The 16,161-nt window shown below is 21.0% G+C and overlaps 11 protein-coding genes across 11 annotated transcripts; 3 read left to right on the top strand and 8 right to left on the bottom strand.

Annotated features, from left to right (window-relative positions):
* Nucleotides 1–29: 29 nt before the first annotated feature.
* Nucleotides 30–481, bottom strand: DICPUDRAFT_88591 (uncharacterized protein; the record flags this gene model as incomplete). The annotated part of the gene is made up of 3 exons (XM_003289554.1): nt 30–76; nt 144–322; nt 393–481. The coding sequence occupies 3 exons, from the start codon at nt 479–481 to the stop codon at nt 30–32; spliced, it is 315 nt and encodes a 104-aa protein (XP_003289602.1).
* A 144-nt stretch (nt 482–625) lies between these two features.
* DICPUDRAFT_80384 (uncharacterized protein) lies at nt 626–1,336 on the bottom strand (the record flags this gene model as incomplete). Its single annotated transcript, XM_003289553.1, has 1 exon — nt 626–1,336. One exon carries the CDS (start codon nt 1,334–1,336, stop codon nt 626–628), a length of 711 nt encoding a protein of 236 aa, XP_003289601.1.
* Nucleotides 1,337–1,557: 221 nt separating this feature from the next.
* Nucleotides 1,558–2,082, top strand: DICPUDRAFT_92334 (uncharacterized protein; the record flags this gene model as incomplete). Its single annotated transcript, XM_003289564.1, has 1 exon — nt 1,558–2,082. The coding sequence occupies one exon, from the start codon at nt 1,558–1,560 to the stop codon at nt 2,029–2,031; it is 474 nt and encodes a 157-aa protein (XP_003289612.1). The 3' UTR covers nt 2,032–2,082.
* A 514-nt stretch (nt 2,083–2,596) lies between these two features.
* On the top strand, nt 2,597–2,842 carry DICPUDRAFT_154003 (uncharacterized protein; the record flags this gene model as incomplete). Its single annotated transcript, XM_003289563.1, has 1 exon — nt 2,597–2,842. One exon carries the CDS (start codon nt 2,597–2,599, stop codon nt 2,840–2,842), a length of 246 nt encoding a protein of 81 aa, XP_003289611.1.
* Nucleotides 2,843–2,863: 21 nt separating this feature from the next.
* Nucleotides 2,864–3,349, bottom strand: DICPUDRAFT_48717 (uncharacterized protein; the record flags this gene model as incomplete). Its single annotated transcript, XM_003289552.1, has 1 exon — nt 2,864–3,349. The coding sequence occupies one exon, from the start codon at nt 3,347–3,349 to the stop codon at nt 2,939–2,941; it is 411 nt and encodes a 136-aa protein (XP_003289600.1). The 3' UTR covers nt 2,864–2,938.
* Nucleotides 3,350–3,420: 71 nt separating this feature from the next.
* On the bottom strand, nt 3,421–5,740 carry DICPUDRAFT_56217 (uncharacterized protein). The gene is made up of 2 exons (XM_003289551.1): nt 4,528–5,740; nt 3,421–4,137 (listed from the first exon to the last, which is right to left on the bottom strand). Exons 1-2 carry the CDS (start codon nt 5,725–5,727, stop codon nt 3,553–3,555), a joined length of 1,785 nt encoding a protein of 594 aa, XP_003289599.1. The 5' UTR covers nt 5,728–5,740; the 3' UTR covers nt 3,421–3,552.
* A 967-nt stretch (nt 5,741–6,707) lies between these two features.
* DICPUDRAFT_80380 (uncharacterized protein) lies at nt 6,708–7,406 on the bottom strand (the record flags this gene model as incomplete). The annotated part of the gene is made up of 1 exon (XM_003289550.1): nt 6,708–7,406. The coding sequence occupies one exon, from the start codon at nt 7,404–7,406 to the stop codon at nt 6,708–6,710; it is 699 nt and encodes a 232-aa protein (XP_003289598.1).
* Nucleotides 7,407–8,939: 1,533 nt separating this feature from the next.
* Nucleotides 8,940–9,711, top strand: DICPUDRAFT_92333 (uncharacterized protein). Its single transcript, XM_003289562.1, has one exon. The coding sequence runs from the start codon at nt 9,070–9,072 to the stop codon at nt 9,691–9,693; it is 624 nt and encodes a 207-aa protein (XP_003289610.1). The 5' UTR covers nt 8,940–9,069; the 3' UTR covers nt 9,694–9,711.
* A 1,180-nt stretch (nt 9,712–10,891) lies between these two features.
* On the bottom strand, nt 10,892–12,019 carry DICPUDRAFT_17821 (uncharacterized protein; the record flags this gene model as incomplete). Its single annotated transcript, XM_003289549.1, has 2 exons — nt 10,892–11,160; nt 11,425–12,019. Coding segments are annotated over 2 exons (864 nt in total), but the record flags the coding sequence as incomplete, so codon positions are not given.
* Nucleotides 12,020–12,404: 385 nt separating this feature from the next.
* DICPUDRAFT_98426 (uncharacterized protein) lies at nt 12,405–13,439 on the bottom strand (the record flags this gene model as incomplete). Its single annotated transcript, XM_003289548.1, has 3 exons — nt 12,405–12,705; nt 12,765–13,324; nt 13,380–13,439. 3 exons carry the CDS (start codon nt 13,437–13,439, stop codon nt 12,405–12,407), a joined length of 921 nt encoding a protein of 306 aa, XP_003289596.1.
* Nucleotides 13,440–13,641: 202 nt separating this feature from the next.
* On the bottom strand, nt 13,642–14,810 carry DICPUDRAFT_56203 (uncharacterized protein; the record flags this gene model as incomplete). The annotated part of the gene is made up of 2 exons (XM_003289547.1): nt 13,642–14,107; nt 14,728–14,810. The coding sequence occupies 2 exons, from the start codon at nt 14,808–14,810 to the stop codon at nt 13,771–13,773; spliced, it is 420 nt and encodes a 139-aa protein (XP_003289595.1). The 3' UTR covers nt 13,642–13,770.
* Nucleotides 14,811–16,161: the final 1,351 nt, after the last annotated feature.

The following is a 16,161-nucleotide window of genomic DNA, read 5'->3' as shown; positions in this document are numbered from 1 at the left end:
CTTTAAATATATGGTTTGTTTTGTTGTATTTATTTTAATAATTTAATTAAACCTTCAATGGCAGCTGGAGAAGCACCTATTTATAATTTAGTATTAATAAATATACAGTACACAATTTCTCTTTTAAAATAAAAATATCCTACCTGCTTTACGATCAACTTCGACTTTAGTTCTGAAAGCAACAAAAGTTGGGACACCAGTGACACTTGAGGCAAGTGGTAAATCATGGCATTTATCAACATCAACTTTAATAAAAGCAATTTCTGGGTTTTCATTAGCAAGTCTTGAAAAGATTGGAGCAATTGCTCTGCATGGGCCACACCTGATTTATTTTATAGATTGAAATTAGATAATGATCATTTAAAAATTTTTTTTTTTTAAAATATAAATACCAAGTTGCAGTAAGATAAACAATAGCAACATCGGCAGAAGCAAAGATTTGGTTATATTCTGTGGTATTTTGTGGTTCTGAAAAAGTCATTTTATTTGTGTAATATTTATAAATATATTTGTGCGGAATGAAAAAAAAAAAAAATTTTAAAAAAATTTTAAAAAAAATTTTAAAAAAAATTATTAAAAAAAAAATAATTATTATGAGATCTAAATAATAAATAAAATTTTTATTTTAAACTATTTCAATAACTATAATGTTTTTTGGTATTTTGTGTTTGTATTTTTTACCAATTTTAATATACCAAATGGTTTCTGGCAATAGATCCATTATGGGTTGGTTAAAGTCTTCTCCAAACTCTATTTTTCCTAGTTTTTTTGGCAATACATTAACACCAAGGGATTTGTTAAATTTCTTTCCAAATTTTAACCATTTGATTCCTTCTGGGAGTGAGTTTTGAGGAATTTCTTTATTAAATTCATCATCAAAGATTAAATACTGGGTAGATGGCGGGATATCTTTAAAATTATTATTATTATTAAAAACAAAAGTTTTAATACAAAAAATACTATTATTATTATTTATTAAATAATCTTTTATCGGATTATGTTCGTCGATATCAATTTTTGCAGTGTTTTCTGGTATATTTTCTAATGTTTGACTAAATTTTTTACCAATTTTAATATACCAAATGGTACTTGGTAAAACATTTTCCATTATTGATTGATTAAAGTCTTCTCCAAACTCTATTTTTCCTAGTTTTTTTGGCAATACATTAACACCAAGGGATTTGTTAAATTTCTTTCCAAATTTTAACCATTTGATTCCTTCTGGGAGTGAGTTTTGAGGAATTTCTTTATTAAATTCATCATCAAAGATTAAAAACTCGGTACAGGGTGGTATATCTATAAAATTATTATTATTATTAAAAACAAAAGTATGCATTGCAAAAATATTTAAAAATTAAAAAAAAATTAAAAAAAAATTAAAAAATTTTTACTATGTTTAAATTTTTTTTTTTTTTTAATTTTTTTTTTTTAAAATTTTTTTTCATAATAAATTAAAATTATAAATATCCATTTTAAAACTTCATATTTTTTAATACATATTTAAATTTTTAACTCTTTTGTTTTTTTTCTATTTAAAACATTTATAAAAATTGAAATATGCTAAGGGCAATCAAAATAGAAAATACCTTTGTTTTTAAAACAAACAATAGTTTTATAGATATACCACCCTGTACCGAGTTTTTAATATTTGATGATGAATTTAATAAAGAAATACCTCAAAACTCACTCCCAGAAGAAATAAAATGGATAATATTTGGAAATAGTTTTAATCAACTCCTAGATGTTAATGTATTGCCCAAAAAACTGGAAAAAATAGAGTTTGGAGAAAACTTTAACCAACCCATAATGAAAAATGTTATCCCAAATTCAAATATTTGGATGATTACAATTGGCAAAAATTTCAGTCAAACAATAGAAAACATTCCAGATCTAGGATATTTTATCGTTGACAAAGATAATCCCAACATGGAGTATTTTTTAAAAAATAATCCTCAAAATCATTGTATTGAGTATAGAAAAAATTATAAGACTTGGTGGGAAAAAAAAATAAATTCTTTTTATTACAACTAAATTGTTTTTTTTAAAAATTTTAACGCATTAAATAAATTTATTTATTTTTATAAAACAAATATATTTTTTTTTTTACAAAAATTAAAAAAAATAATTATTTTTGCAATTTTAAAAAAATATTATAATAGAAAAAAAAATTAATTAAGAAAATGAAAAAAAAGAAAGCAATAAAAAAGTCTTTGATGCAACATACAGTGATGTTGAAATTGAAAACTAAACTATTTTTATTTAAAAATAATTAAACTATTTATCTTCAAAACAATGACCATTGTGAATATTTGTACAATTAGGGCATACAGGAGTGTTGATTGGACAATTAGGGCATTCAGGAGTGTTGTTTGGACAATTTAAGCATTCGGGATGAACTAAACATTTAGTATTATATTTTTGATTATTTGGCATTATTTAAAAAATTATCTTTTAGTGTATCAAGAGGTATTAAAAAAAAAAATAAAAAATTTTAAAAAAAATAAAAATTTTAAAAAAAAATAAAAATAAAAAAAAATAAAAATAAAAAAATAAAAATTTTAAACAATCATCATTAAAAAAATAAAACAATATAAATATGGCAAAACATGTACAAGGATTTTCAAAAGATTATTTAATGAAAAAAGAAAAATGGTTTTATAATAGAATATCACAAAATTGTGATTCTACTTATAATTTTGAAATGTTGGGTTTCGAATATAAATATCAATTTAAAGTCCACGTTAAACTTTTAGGTTATATATGCATCTGTGATAAAGATTTCCCTTTAAATTCAAAAATATATCCAGAAACTGCAGAATATTACAGAAATTTAAAAGATTGAAAGTAAAATAATAAATAAATTACAAATTAGAAATATTAAAATTATTTATTTTTAAAAAAAACTTTTTTTTTTTTAATAATTATTTCTTGTCATAAATTAATATGTATTTAAAGGTTTGTCACCTCTAATTCTAAGAGCTAATTTCATATCTTTTATATTTATTGTTAAACGTTTGGCATGAGCGCAACATAGATTAGTATCCTCAAATAATTCTACTAGATAAGCTTCTGATGCTTCTTGGAGGGCTTGTAGAGCCGTAGACTTATATCTGATATTTGCTGTTGTTCTGTTGATATCATCAGTTATCTCTCTTACTAATCTTTGAAATGGTAGTTTTTTAATTAAAAGCTCTGAACCTTTTTGGTATTTACGAATTTCCCTTAGTGCTACAGTACCAGGTCTATAACGATGAACTTTTTTTGAACTTGGAAGTTCTTTAGAAGAGTATGATTTTCTTGGAGCTTTACCACCAGTAGACTTGTGAGCAGTTTGTTTTGTTCTTGCCATATATAATTCAAAAGATAAAAATAATAATGAAGAGATTAAAAAAAAATTTAATTTTTAAAAAAAAAATTTAATTTTTAATTTTTAATTTTTAATTTTTTTTTAATTTTTTATTTTTATTTTTTGATATTGTATTTAAGGTTTGTGATATCTTTTGTATTTATTGTTTTACGTTTGCATGAGCGCAACATATTTTTTTTTTTTTTTTAATACACACTAAGAGATAATTTTTTAAAATATTTTTTCAAATATTTATGATATATATTATTTTTTAAACAAACATTTTCTATTATATAATTTGGTATTTTTTTATATTCAAATTCTATATATTTTACAGATTTTGGAAGGAAAGGTAATATTTTTAACTTTTTATGAAATATTATTTTTTCCACTGAATAAGGTAATTCTAAATTCTCTTGAGTAAACTCTGTTCCAAATATTATAGTTTTTAAATTTGGAAATAAATATCCTCCTAAAAACTTTTGGTTAAAATTTTTGCCAAATTCTAATATTTCTAGTGAGTTTGGTAATAAACTTTCAATGGGTTGTTCACTATCAGCAAGTTTTAAATATTTTATTGAAGTCGGTAACACATTAGGCAATATAGTTTGAGGAAATACAGAGTTAAAAATCAAAGTTTCTACAGAGGATGGTATTACACCGGCTGAAATAGGTTGTTTATAAGAATAACCAAATATTAATGTTTTTACAGAGGATGGTATTACACCGGCTGATAGAGGTTGATTAAAATATTCCCCAAATATCAAAGCTTCTACGGATGGTGGTATTACACCCTCTGAAATAGGTTGATTATAACAATAACCAAATATTAATGTTTTTACAGAGGATGGTATTACACCGGCTGATAGAGGTTGATTAAATTTATGACCAAATTCAATATACTCTAAATTTGGAAAAGCATTATATGAAATAGGTTGATTAAAATTGTTACCAAACTTTAAAACTTTTATTGATGGTGGTATCATATCAATTATTCGATAATTAAAACTATATCCAAACTCTAAAATTTCTATAGATTTTGGAATTACACCAGATATTAATTCTTGATTAAAATTGTTACCAAACTTTAAAACTTTTATTGATGGTGGTAATTCATTTGGTAAAATTGGTTGATCGAAAGCATCTCCAAATATTAAATCTTCTAGTGATTCTGGTAACACATTTTCAAAAATTTTTTGATTGAATGAGGACCCAAATTTCTTTGAAAAAATTAATTTTTTTAAATTTTTTGGTAAAGATCCAATAGAAAATATTTGATTGAAATTATATCCAAAAACTATTTTTTTTAATGATTCAGGCAATACATTATTATATAAAGGTTTGTTATAATTATGAAATTCTAATATCTCAACAGAACTTGGAATTACACCGGCTGAGAGGGTTTCATTTGAATTATCTTCATAAGGTTGTGTTATTACACCGGCTGAAAAAATTTGATTATGATTAAAAAAAATATCAAAGTATCCTGATGATGATGATTGTTCATTATAAAAAATATCTAATGATGAAGATAATTTTAATTTTTTATAATTTTTTATTATATTTCCATTTCTTTCCAAAAATAAATTTTTAACATTCGGTGGAATACTGCCAATATTTAAACTGCGATAAATTAAATTCATTTTTTTTACAGAGGATGGTATTACACCAGCTGAAAGAAGTTGATTAAAATCTTGACCAAATATTAATGTTTCTACGGATGGTGGTATTACACCGGCTGATAGAGGTTGATTAAATTTATTACCAAATGTTAATGTTTTTACAGAGGATGGTATTACACCAGCTGAAATAGGTTGATTAAAATAAAAACCAAATGTTAATGTTTCTACAGAGGATGGTATTACACCGGCTGATAGAGGTTGATTAAATTTATGACCAAATATTAATGTTTTTAGAGAGGATCGTATTACACCGGCTGATAGAGGTTGATTAAAATCTTCACCAAATATTAATGTTTCTACGGATGGTGGTATTACACCGGCTGATAGAGGTTGATTAAATTTATTACCAAATTTAAGTTTTTTTACGGATAGTGGTATTACACCAGCTGAAATAGGTTGATTAAAAAAAAAACCAAATATTAATCTTTCTACAGATGGTGGTATTATACAATTTACACCGTCTGAAATAGGTTCATTAAATGAAGAATTAAATTTTATTTTTAAAACATAATTAGGAATAATATTATTTTTTAAAAGTTCATTATTAAAATTTTCATTGAATTTTATTGAAGATATATTTTTATACAATGTTAATTCATTTTTATTTAAAATATTAACCTTTGTAAATATAATATATAATTGAATATATTTTCTTAGATATTTATTATTCCAAACTTTGAAAAATAAATATTTTTCCATTTTCTTTTTTGTTGTTCCACAAAAGTAATTAAATAAATAATAAAATAATAAAAACGTAAAAATTTCTATAAAAAAAATTAAATAAAAAATATAAAAAAATAAAAATTTTAAATTAAAAAAAAAAAAAAAACCCACTACCACAAATATTTTAAAACCCTAAAAATTAATTAGGATAAAAAGTTTATTTTTTTTAGATGATTAATAAAAAAAATAATAATTGTTTTTATTATATTGTTAAAATTATTATTATTTTTCATAATAAATAAATTATTTCTAATTTCATTTTCCAATCTTAATAGTCTATTAATAGTCAGTCCAGTAATGCATATTATATCTTTTTTATTATTATTAGTAGAATGTTTCATATAAAAAAAGTAGGCATCAAATCTTATAATGGAAAACAGATACTCTAAATCCAAAATTATATTTGCATATAATTTTTTTTTTCCATTATCTAAATAATTTATTTCTTTTATTAAATCTATTAATTTTGTTTTATTATTTTTTAAATTAATATTTAAAAAAATTGAAATTTTTTTTAGTACACCAAAAAAATAATTGATATATAAATATATATCGTTATGCACTTGATAAATTTGTTTGACTATAAACTCTCTATAAATTTTTTTGGTTTGAAATTTTGAATTGTTTTTTATTTTTAAATCATCTATATAACCTCTTACAATTTCTAAATTTTTTTTGCAATATAAATTCATAAAGCAAAAATTATTATTTTTTAAGTAAATATCAATATCATTTTCGATATTAAAAAAAATTTTATTTAAATTTTTTTTTTTTTTTTCATATACTTTTTTTTCTTTATTTGAAATTTTTATTATATAACTATTAATTTCAAACATTATTGTTTAAAAAAAAAAATAAAGAATATAAATAAAATATATAATAAATATAAAATAAAAAATATATAAAATTTTGAAAAATTAAAAAAAAAAATTTTTAAAAATTTTTTTTTTTTTTTTTTATTCTCTTTTTCTTTTTTTTAATTTTTTATTATTAATTTCTAAAATTGTTTTATTTTTGTTGTAAACACATAAACCCAAATCATATTCATTATTGACAAAATACACTTTTTTTACAGATTCTGGTAAAAAAACCTCTTTTTTAAATTTATTACCAAAAACTAAGTATTTAATTGAACATGGCAAAACATCTTTTGTAATTATTTGATTAAAATATTCACCAAATATTATTTTTTTTACAGAGGATGGTATTACACCGGCTGAGAGAGGTTGATTAAAATCTTCACCAAATATTAATGTTTCTACGGATGGTGGTATTACACCGGCTGATAGAGGTTGGTTAAATTTAAAACCAAATATTAATGTTTCTACAGAGGATGAGGATATTTTTATACAAGAATCCAAATTATATATTAATTCTTTAACTGACTGAGGTATTTTTATTTCTAAAATATTATTATAACTATTATTTTTATTTTCTATTTGTAAACGATATAGGTTGGGTAATGCATCAAAATTAAAATAAATTTTTGTATGCAGTTCAACAACGAATGGATAATAAATATTTAATTTTAAATTTTTAAAATCATCTTGGTTATTTAATTTAATATAAATATTTTTTTTTATTAATTTTAAATGCTGAAAAATTTGATCATTTAAATAAACATTTCTCCATATACCAAAAAATAATTTATCCATTTTGTTTTGTTGTTCCATATTGAAAATTAAAAAAAATAAAAAAAAAATAAAAAAAAAAAATCAGATTTCAAAAAAAAATATATGTTAATTTTATTTTTAAAAAAAAAATTTTAATAAAAATTATAAAAAAAAATCAAAATAAAATTGATTGAAAATATATATTTTCAATGGGGGGGACAATCTCCTTTCTGAAATGAATTTTTTTGCTATAAATAAACAAGTTTTATTTTTAGTATCGTGCACAAAAATATTAAACAAAAGAAAAAATTTTTTAAAAAAAAATGAAAATTTTTTTTTTTTTTTTTTTTTTTTATTTTAAATATTCGAAAATTTTTTTTAAAATATATTTGGTACCAAAATGGATTTTAATAAAAAATTTTATAATAAATTTTATACAGATACAGAATGCGATTTTAATAAAAAATTTTATGATTTATTTGATGATTTTTTTGATAAATATTACAAAAATAATGATGAATTATTATTAAGTGATTATACACTAGATTATGGCCTCTTTATTAAAAACAAAGAATTATATAAGTAAGTAAAATAACTAAAAATTTAAAAAAAATTAAATTATTAATTTTATTAGAGCTTTTAAACAAGACCCTTATAATAATTTAGAAATAATAAACTATTTTTTAAATAATAAAAGGCAAAATAAAATTAAAGAATGGAATGATAAAAGAAATCCTGAAACTGATGAAGAAAAAATCTTTAAGGAAAAAAAAACAATTTTTAGTTTCAAAGGGAAAGATTCATTTGGTAAATATTATTTATCCCCAAGAAATATTAGAACAAAACATTCAAATAAATATGTATGTTTAAAAGGGGTAGTTTCAAAATGTATTTATTATTCCTTCAAATGTATTTATTATATAAACAAATAAACTAAAGTATTTTTTTAAAAAAATTAGGTTTTTTACCAAATTTTAAAGCAACTGAACTTGTATTAATTACAGAAATTAAAAAACCTGTGTTGATGTTTAAAAAATTTAAAATAGATGTTGATCAAATAAATAATCAAGCAATACCTACTAATGATATTAATGGTAATGAAATTCATGTTGATTGGGGTTCATCAAATTTGTTTCAAACTCAAACCATTATTTTAAGAGATATAAACGAAGATATTCCTATTGGTCATAGTCCAGAATCAATTGAAGTAATAATTGAAAATGAAAATTGGTGTGATTTTTTAAAACCTGGTGATATTGTTAATATATATGGAGTTATTAAGATTATATCAGAAAACAATATTTTTAAAATAGTGTTGTATTTCTATGGATTTGAAAAAATAGAAATTTCAAAAAAAAACAATAATATTAATAATAAAGTTATAGAAAATATTAATAAAACTTTCACTGTTCAATATTTAGTAGAAAAATTTGCACCAGCTATTTATGGATTAGACATAATAAAAAAATCAATAATATTATTGTTAGTTGGTGGTTCAAAGAAGAAAATTAAACAAATGGAAAAAAGAGAAAATATTCATATTTTATTAATAGGAGATCCTGGTACAGCAAAATCACAACTATTACGATTTATACCACATATTAATAAAAATACAGTTTTAGCAAGTGGATCTTCTTCCTCAGAGGTTGGGCTGACTGCCTCAATTATAAAAGAAGGGTATGAAAGCTATTTAGAAGCAGGTTCTATGGTTCTTGCAGACGGAGGTGTTTTATGTATTGATGAATTTGATAAAATGGATAAAAAGAATTACGAAAGTATTTTGGAACCAATGGAGCAACAAACAGTAACCATTTCAAAAGCAGGTATTCATTCATCTTTAAATGCTCGTTGTTCAGTTTTTGCTGTTGCAAATCCTTTTACAATAAGTGCTCCACTTGCATCTCGTTTTGATATTATTTTAAGAATTTATGATAAACCTCATCAAAAATATGATAGATTAGCAGCAACACACATTATTAATAATCATTCTAATTTTAAAAGTAATGATGAGGATGATATTAATGATGATGATGATGAGTATGATCTAATACTTAATTATATTGATATAGTAAAACAAAATTTCAATCCATTATTAAACGAAGAAGTTAGAAAAGAAATAGTGAATTACTATGTTTTGGAAAGAAATATCAGACCTCATCTTACAGTTCGTTATTTAGAATCAATTATTCGTTTATGTGAAGCAAATGCCAAATTAAGATGTAGTAATGAAGTTGAATCTATAGATTTTAAAGAAGTTAAAGAAATTATTAATTCAAAATATATTTTTAAAGACACCACCCATTTAAATAATAAACAATTATTATTTTAAAAGATATTATTATTAAATAATTTTTTTTTTTTAAAATTTTTTTAAATATTATTTAAAAAAAATAATTTTTTAAAATTTTTTTAATATTTAATTTTTTTTTTTTTTTTAAAATTTTTCATTTTATTATTGTTATAAAATATGAAACTAATAAATTATTTAATATTTATTTTGATTGTAGTTTTTATTTTTTTAAATTTTTTATTTAATTTTTATTTTATTAATTATTCTTCTATCATAGAAGAAAACTATTATATTCAATGTAAAAATAATACAAAAATATCAACCACAACATATTCAGAATTTAAACAATGTAATAATGCATTAGTTTTAAATATAAGAGATCAGTGTAAAAACTTTAGTATTAAAGAGTTTAAAGTTTTATATTCAAATAAAGAAGATGATTTATTAAAAGAAGAAATAATATTATGCAACTGGGTTTTAATAAAAAATAATTTAAATAATTATTTTTACTCTTTATTAATAATATTAATTTTATTTAGATATTCTAGTTTAATAATTGATATTTTAAAAAAACTAGTTACTTTTTCAATAATAATTATTGTTATTATAGTATGGAAAGAATTTATTTTTCAAAAAAATAATAATGAAAATATAAATATATTAAATATATTAAATTTATTTAAATTTTTTAATTAAATAAAAAAAACTTTTATATTTTTCTTTTTTTATGTTGAATTTCTTTATTATCTTCTGTATTATCTTCTTTATTATTTTCTATAGTATTATTAATTTCTTTATTATCTGTATTATTATTTTCTATAGTATTATCTTTTATATTATTATTATCAGTATTAATTTCTTTATTATCTTCTTTATTATCTTCTTTATTATCTTTTATATTATTTTCTTTATTATTATTATCAGTATTAATTTCTTTATTATTTTTTTTTTCTATTATATATTCTATTTCCGCAATATTTATTTGTTTAAGATTAGAGTTATTAATAGCTTTTTTTAAAACTTGTATATTTATATAAATACCAATTTTTAGAACTTCAATACTTTTTGGAATACTAAAATTATTAAAATTTATATTTAATTTTTTTTCTGGGCTGCAACAAAACTCTAGGATTTTAGTTGAATCGGGTATTGAATCATTAATATTTTTTTTATAATTAAAAGATTCACCCAATACTAATTTTTCTAAATAAGCAGGTAGCTTAAGAATAAATTTTTGGTTATAGTTTTTACCAAATGTTAATTTTTTGATTGTATTTGGTAATTTAAATTCTATTTTTCTATTAAAATTATCTCCAAATTTTAAAACTTCTAAACGTCGGTCTATCTGCAAAAAGTTTAGTTGTTGGTTAAAACTCTTTCCAAATTTTAGAGTTTTTAATGATTTTGGTATTGCATCTCTATTAATTAGTGAGTTGAAATTATCTCCAAATTTTAAGTATTTTAAATTATTTGGCAATGTAAATTGTTCAATATCTTGGTTAAAATCTTCTAGAATCAAATGAGTAATCCTATATGTATACATATCTAAAGTATTTAAATTATTGCTATCTATTGAAACATTAAGGCAAGAAATGTTTTCAGGGAGAACAGGCTCTAATTCAGCAATGTAAGGAGAGTAATATTTAAAATTTTTTAATGATTTTGGGAAATAGTTTTTATCTGAAAAATCTTTTCTATAGTTTTTCCCAAAAGTTAATGTTGTTAATGATGGTAGTTCTTTAACGGAAATAATTTGATTAAAATCTCTACCAAAAATTAATGTTGTTAATGATGGTAGTTGTTTAACGGAAATAATTTGATTAAAATCTCTACCAAATGTTAAAGATATTAAAGACTTTGGTAAATATTCTTCATTAATAAATTGATTAAAGTTATCGCCAAATACTAATATTTCTAAATTTTCTGGTAGATAATTTTCTTGTATTGGTTGATTGAATTCGTTTCCTAATTTTAATTTTTTAACGGTGTGTGGTATAGAAGAATCACAAAAGTTGCCAATATTTAATATTTTTATTGATTTGGGTAAAAATTCTTCATAAATAATTTGATTATAATTATCACTGAACTCTAGTCTTGTTATAGAATCTGGAAGGCCTTCGAGGATCAGCAAACTAAAATCTTTACCAAATATTAGTGTTTCTAAAGATGATGGTAAATTCTCTTTGTTGATAAAGTTATTAAATTTATCTCCGAATTCCAATTCCTTTAAACTATTTGGTAATACATTGGGTAATATACTTTGATTAAAATTTTTACCAAACTTTAGTATTTCCACTGATGATGGAATAAAACCTACAGATAGAGGTTGGTCAAAATTGTCACAAAACTCTAGTTTTTTTATTTTTGGTGGTATCTTTGATATCTCCAGGAGGTTGTTACTTTTAATTGTAAAAACATCTGTATTTTTTTTTTTAATTATAACATCCATTTTTTTTTAAAAAAAAAAAATAATCGTTATCAAAAATTTTTAAATTTTTTTTTAAAAAAAAATAATGGTCTATCACAAAAAATTAATTTTTTTTTTATTTTTTATTTTTTTAAATTTTTAAATTTTTAAAAATGGTACAAATAACATATGTTGGTTTTACTGAAGAACAACTTTTAATTTTTCAAGAAATAACCCCTATACTTGTTGCAATAATAGATAAAAAATGAAAAGAACTCATTATACAGATATTTATGCTTAGGAGAAGAGTTTTTTAAATAAAAATTAATAAATTTTAATTATTTCAATTTGCAAAAATTAATCTTTTTCTTTTATTTGGTGATGATTTTGCTGAATTAATGTTACTTTCTATTGGGTATAAATAGTAATTTTTTTCGATTTTATCACTAGAGATTTTCCAATTTTCAAAATCTACAAATGATTTATGTATCTCTTGAAAAAGCCTTTTTTCAAATTGTGTCATATTACCAAGGATTTTTGTAATCATACTATTATCTTTTAAAAATGATGCTTGATTATAAATATATAAATATCTTTTTTTAAAAATATTTAATAAAAATAATTTTAAATTGTGATCTGAAAAACTGAAAAAAAAATAAATAAATATTATATTATAAAAAAAATAAAATAAAAAAATACTTACAGTGATGATATTTTAGTACCACTGCTAGCGTAATATGGGTAGTGTATCATTGAGACTTCTTTTGGATCGGCCAGTAATCTATTTGTAAAAGAATGTTCATCTTTGTAGGGATTTGGTATTTCAACAGAAACCAAACTCTTCTTTGCCAATACATATGCTAACCAGTATGGTAATTTTATTTTTGTATCTTTTTCAATATCTGTATCTTCTGACGACATGTTGTTATTTAATTCTGAAAATGAATGTCTTTTATGTAACTTTAACTTACAAACTAAACAAACACCTAGATTACAATTAATACATTTTGATGTAATATCATAATTTGGATGATGTATACATATAATTTCTAAATTTAAACTTTCTGAAGAAAAGGAATGGCCATTATGTAACTCTGACATACAAACTGAACAAACACCTTGATTACAATTAATACATTTTGATGTAATATCATAATTTGGATGATGTGTACATTTAATTTCTAATTTATATTTAATTTCTTTTTTTTTTTCAATCAACGACCCTAATTTATAAGCTTTATATAAAAACACACATGGTATTTTCTTTTGATATTAATTAATATTATATCTATTTTTTTAATATTATTAAATATATTACCTGTTCCTGTGCTAATATATCATCTATATCCAAATATATTTGATTGTTATATGATATCATTTTTTTTTTTAAAATTTTAAACTTTTTTTTAAAATTTTTTTTTTTTTTTAAACTTTTCAAAATATTTTTTTTTTTTTTTTCAAAATTTTAAAGAAATTAAAAAATAAATATACCAGAGACCAAAAAACTGGCTGCTTTGAAAATAAATATTTAAAAATTACTCCATCCGAGGTTTGAACTCGGGACCAAAGCATAACATACTATATTATAAGTACTTTGCTCTACCAGCTGAGCTAATGAAGCATTTTTATTTTAAAAACAATATTAAAAAAAACTTTTAAATTTTGGTTAAGTAGTTTCTATTTTTTATTTAAAATTTTCTTTAAAATATTTAAATACCTGTGGAACCAAAGCCACCATCGTTTCTTTCTGTTCTATCTAAAACATCTACAACCACTACAGGTGGTGTTTCGATTTTTTGAAAAATTATATAAGCGATTTTGTCACCAACATTAATCTTGAAATCATTTTTAGAATTATTGGTAAATATAACACCAACATTTCCTCTATAGTCACTGTCAATAACACCACCACCAATAGAAATTGAAAAATTCAAAAATAAATTTATTAATGGGATAACTCTACCATATGAACCTTTTGGAATTGCCATTTTAATATCTGTCTGTACTAAGGCTGTACCACCAGCTGGTACAATTAAATTTTTGGCACTATAATAATTTGTAATTAATAATAATTATTTTTAAAAAAAAAACTAAATTTTATTACCTATATAAATAATAACGACCTGAAGTTTCTGTAACACGTTGTGGTTCAGTGGCAATATCTGAAATTTTTTCAACTCTTAACTCTGAACTCATTTTTATGAAAAATAAAAAATAAAAAAATAAAAAATAAAAATTTTTAAATAAAAAAAAAAAAAAAAAATTTTTATAAAAAAAATTTATGTTTTATTTCTTAAAAATAATTATAAAGCATCTACAACCACTACATCTGGTGATACGATTTTTTCTAAAATTAATTGAGCGATTTTGTCACCAACATTAATCTTGAAATCTATACCAGAATTATTGATAACCAAAATATCGACATTTCCAATAAAATCTTGGTCTATAATACGACAAAAAATGTTAATACCTCTCAATGCTAAACTTGATCTTGGTGCTAATATACCACATGTACCAAAAGGCAGCAAAATTTGAAGATCTGTAGAAACCTCTACGCTGCTATTTGGAGGCACTACTAACTCTTTAGCACTAAAAATATATTGATAACGAAGTTTTATTAATAATAGAACTAAATAATATATTACTTTTGAAGGTGAAATTACCTTGAAAGATCATAACCTGCAGCATTTTCGGTTGCTCTTTTTGGTTCTGTTGCATTTTTTGAGAGTGTTTTGACTTTTAACATGTTGTTTCCTAAATTAAAAAAAAAAAAAATTTTTAAAAATTATAAAAAATAAAAAAATAAAAAAATTAGAAAAAAAAAAAATTTTTTCAATTTATTTTTAAAAAATGTTTGCAAATTTAAATCATTTTTAAAAGAACTAAAAAATAGTAACAAAGATATACAAAATAAAAAAAACTAAAAATAGTCACTATTTAAATTTTAAAAAAAAAAAAAAAAGCATAAAATTTTTTAAATTTTAAAAAAAAATTTTTAAAAAAAAATTTCATATATTTAAAAATTAATCAAAAAGATGGATAATATATTTGAAGATTCTGCAGAGTTAGATGGTAGCGAAAGAGATTATGAAGAAGAAACTTCAGACGAAATAGGAGACTATGAAGATGATAGTTTTGATGATGAAGATGAAGAAAAAATTAAAGAACAAAATATTACTAATATGAAATTGATCGGAGACCAAATAGAAAAAGAAAGGGCTTTAAAAAAAATAAGAATTGAAGAAGAAGAAATTGAAGATAGTAGCGAAGAAATTGAAAATAGTAGCGAAGAAATTGAAGAAATAGAAATTGAAGAAATAGAAATTGATGGTAACGAAAGAGATTATGAAGAAGAAACTTCAGACGAAATAGGAGACTATGAAGATTATAAAGAAAGGGATGAAGGAAAAAAAAAACTGATATTATTTCGCCATAAAATTGAGGAATTAAAAAAAAAATTCGAAAATATATTTTTATTTATAAAAAAAAATAATAGTAATTTTTTTATAAATCAGGATATAATTTTAAAAAGTACAAATCAATTAATTGATTCTTTATTATTAGAAGAAATTGAAGATGGTAGCGAAGAAATTGAAGATGGTAGCGAAGATATTGAAAATATACCTATTACTATTCAACTATATCATTTGAAAACTTTATTTAATAATTATAAATATATTTTCAGAAATATTGTTTCAAATAAAAAAATTATTTTTATTTTATTTAGTAATTTTGATAAAAATTCAAAAGAATATTTTAAAAAAAATTATTTTTATCATTTAAAAATATTAAAATCATTATTTAAAAGAATATTAATTTGTATTTTTCACAGTTGTTTTTGGGATACTATTTTAAAAGTAAAAAATTTTCAAGAAAATGAAACTGTATATAAAAGAAGTATAAAATTTATAAATAGTTATCAAAAAATATCTGGTATTATTATTAAAATTTCAAATGAAAAAAAATTATTTTCAAATATATTTTTCAAATGCTTAACTTGCAAAGATGAAAAAAATATTGAAAATCCACCAAAAGGTAAAATTTTATGTAAAGAATGTAAGAAAGATACGATTTTGGTTATTCAAGAAAAATCAAAA

The sequence above is a fragment of the Dictyostelium purpureum genome (assembly GCF_000190715.1).
Source record: "Dictyostelium purpureum unplaced genomic scaffold DICPUscaffold_182, whole genome shotgun sequence".
Taxonomy (NCBI): domain Eukaryota; phylum Evosea; class Eumycetozoa; order Dictyosteliales; family Dictyosteliaceae; genus Dictyostelium; species Dictyostelium purpureum.
Note: the sequence above shows the minus strand (reverse complement) of the source record. Positions and strands in the feature narration are given on the sequence as shown.